This window comes from Limulus polyphemus, unplaced genomic scaffold, assembly GCF_000517525.1.
Source record: "Limulus polyphemus unplaced genomic scaffold, Limulus_polyphemus-2.1.2 Scaffold1371, whole genome shotgun sequence".
Classification (NCBI taxonomy): Eukaryota; Metazoa; Arthropoda; class Merostomata; order Xiphosura; family Limulidae; genus Limulus; species Limulus polyphemus.
In genome coordinates this window covers 3,854-6,729 of record NW_013666981.1, presented here as the reverse complement: position 1 = coordinate 6,729, position 2,876 = coordinate 3,854, and the positions used below count along the sequence as shown (strand labels likewise).

Genomic DNA, 2,876 nt, shown 5'->3' with positions numbered 1-2,876 from the left:
CTTTGGCATCTTCTACATTTGCATACGTTTCCCCATTAAGATGGTATTGCAGCGAACGAAAAAGATGGTAATCTGATGGTGCCATATCTGAAGAATATGGGAGTGGGGGAGAACTTTCCAACCCAACTCCATAATCTTGTGTTGTGTCAAACGTGCCTCATGTGGACTTGCATTGTTGTGGAGAAGAGCATCTTTCCGATTGACGACTGAAGGGCGTTTCTGATGAAGGACTTGATTTAAACGTTCCAGTTGCTGACTATAGATCTCTGCATTGACGGTTCGCTGTGGATTGAGGAGTTCGAAATGAATTACCCCTTTGATGTCCCACCAAATGCAAAGCATCCTTTTCTGAGGATAGAGTCCAAGTTTTGGAGTCGAAAGTGGTTTTTGTCTAGGAACATTTTTGGATAGAATTGTCAACGGTGATGAAAAATGGATTCTCTATGCGAATATTAAACGCCAAAAACAATGGCTCAGCTTCACGCGCCAGAAGAGACGAAGCAATATTCGCACGTTGGAAACGATGATCATCGGAGTGTTCGTGAGGCACCCAAACACCTTCTTTATGGAGTTTTCCCATATTCCTTAGATTCTTACGTATTGTTTCATGAGAGACATGCAATTTCAGACCATTTCACGAGTGTGTTGTTTTGGTTTAGACTCAACAAGAGTCTTCAGAGCATCAATATCCATTCCAACATGTCGGCCCCTGCTATCACAGTTTTCAAGGCTAAAGTCACTGAACGAAATTTGCTGAACCATCGTTGACACTTACGAACGTTCAAAACATTTCCATAAACTTCTTTGATATTCTTCGTGGCTACAGAGGCTTTGTTTCCCTTCTTGTATTCAAACAATATTACATGCCGAATGTATGTCTCGTCGTGTGCCATCACTATAAGGGATTAGAGTATACTAAACTTTACACAATATATACGCTACGTTAACGTGACGTTTAGGCGGTTCGTTTAACTATTATACGTGATGTACGTTTTTTTGGGGGGTAATGAAAGTGTTGCAGAACACGACATTAATTTCTTGACGACCTAATATTTCATAATACTCGTTACCATTATATAAAAAAATGTTTGATGGATAAATTATGAGCTGTATGATACTGCTAGTAACAAACAACGTATTATTCAGGTTTGTTTAAAACTCGTATATTTACAAATAAATAATCTGTTATGTGTCAATATAAGAAATTTATTAGTTCATAAAATAAATTACAATTTTTAAAGAAATACCGTGATTATGTTTTTTCTTGTTTCTTTGGCTCTGAAAGAACACGTTGCCTGCCCTTCCTTCGTCAGGACTCAGCCAGGTGGCGTTGATCAACGCAGCTCCATGTCCCTTGAACATTAAAAGTGATTTCCTGGAAACAAAATTAGCAGTAAACCAGGTAATAAACATAAAATATTGGAAGGTAATTTTATTTTCTTATTCAGGGGGAAAGTCTTAAGAATACCAATGTGAATAATTCTGTTTGTGACTTTTGGCTTTATCAGCACTGTGTGACACCCTCTTACAGTTGTGAGAAGCTCTACATAAGATATTTTAGTGATCTACAATTGAATAGAAATTGAGATAAAATCCACATTTTGTTATTCAATATTTTTTACAGATTTTCTTTCTTATTACATGATGATCTTTCTTTCATCAGTGTTGTGAGGAGACGAAATCCACTATATACGTTAAATAAAAGTCCAAAGATACAGCTTTTGAATGGACTTTTTTATTTGGATGTTAATTTTATTTAACTTTTTTACGACGTGTCGACCACTCACATGAGCCATCATTAGGTAACTGTTTCTATTTTGTGAAATACTGAGCGATCATTTTGTTCCATTTTAGAAAACATAGAGGGCGACTCTATGTATATGTTTTCTAAATTGGAAAATAGAAACAGTTACCTGATGATGAACCACCCGAGTGTTCGAAACGTTGTAAACCATTTAAATATTGATAAACAATCCACTAAAATGCTACGTTCTTTGGACTTTTATTTGTCAGTAGGCTTAGTTAAAACAACTGACGTACTAATAAGTCACTGGTCGTTGATGCTTTTTCGTGTGAATAACGTGAGAGAAAAACAAGAAACAATATGGAATAGAAACAATAAAGAATGACTTCATAATTCACTTGACACCTAGAAGGAATGACTTCATAATTCACTTGACACCTAGAGAGAAAGGCTTCATAATTCATTTGACACCTAGCAGGAATGACTTCATAATTCACTTGACACCTAGAAGGAATGACTTCATAATTCACTTGACACCTAGAAGGAATGACTTCATAATTCACTTGACACCTAGAGAGAAAGACTTCATAATTCACTTGACACCTAGAAAAAAAACAACTCTAGTTGATAAATAACTAAACAAGAAAGTAACCTGAACAATCGTAAATGGCTTTGCTGAGATGGGAAACATGTATATAACAAAACCGAGTTTGGAAACACACATACATATGCGCGCGTATTTTAATAAATCATATTACTTTTATAATTTGTATTGCAACATAATTTTATGCAAATGTTTTCTTTTTTTTTGCTATTGAAATACAAACCAAATGTTATAATTCAATCTTATATGCTTTTAGATTTATATCATAAAGGACTTAGAGTCAAATGTATCCCATAACCTGACCTTCACCTCTACGCCAGGAGAATGTGACATTAAATTCGAGCCCGTTAATTACGTTCTTCAGACATCAAGTAAAGACGTACAAGCCATGATGGTGACCTCTGACCTCTCAAAATTATTGATACATCAGGTCAGTTACATATGCTTCAGATCAGGGACACTCAGCTATAACAGTAATACCTGACCTACAAGTAATTTTAAAGATCATTATAGCATGTACTATTATTG

At 35.5% G+C, this 2,876-nt stretch overlaps 1 protein-coding gene across 1 annotated transcript in view; it reads left to right on the top strand.

Annotated features, from left to right (window-relative positions):
- Positions 1 to 2,876, top strand: part of LOC106463299 (solute carrier family 15 member 1-like) — a gene marked incomplete at its 3' end in the record, with an annotated part of 32,129 nt that overhangs the window by 25,452 nt on the left and 3,801 nt on the right. The window contains exons 13-14 of the mRNA XM_022390752.1: positions 1,286 to 1,402; positions 2,605 to 2,778. Of these exons, the coding sequence (XP_022246460.1) occupies positions 1,286 to 1,402; positions 2,605 to 2,778 (291 nt within the window). The remainder of the gene's footprint in view (positions 1 to 1,285; positions 1,403 to 2,604; positions 2,779 to 2,876) is intronic.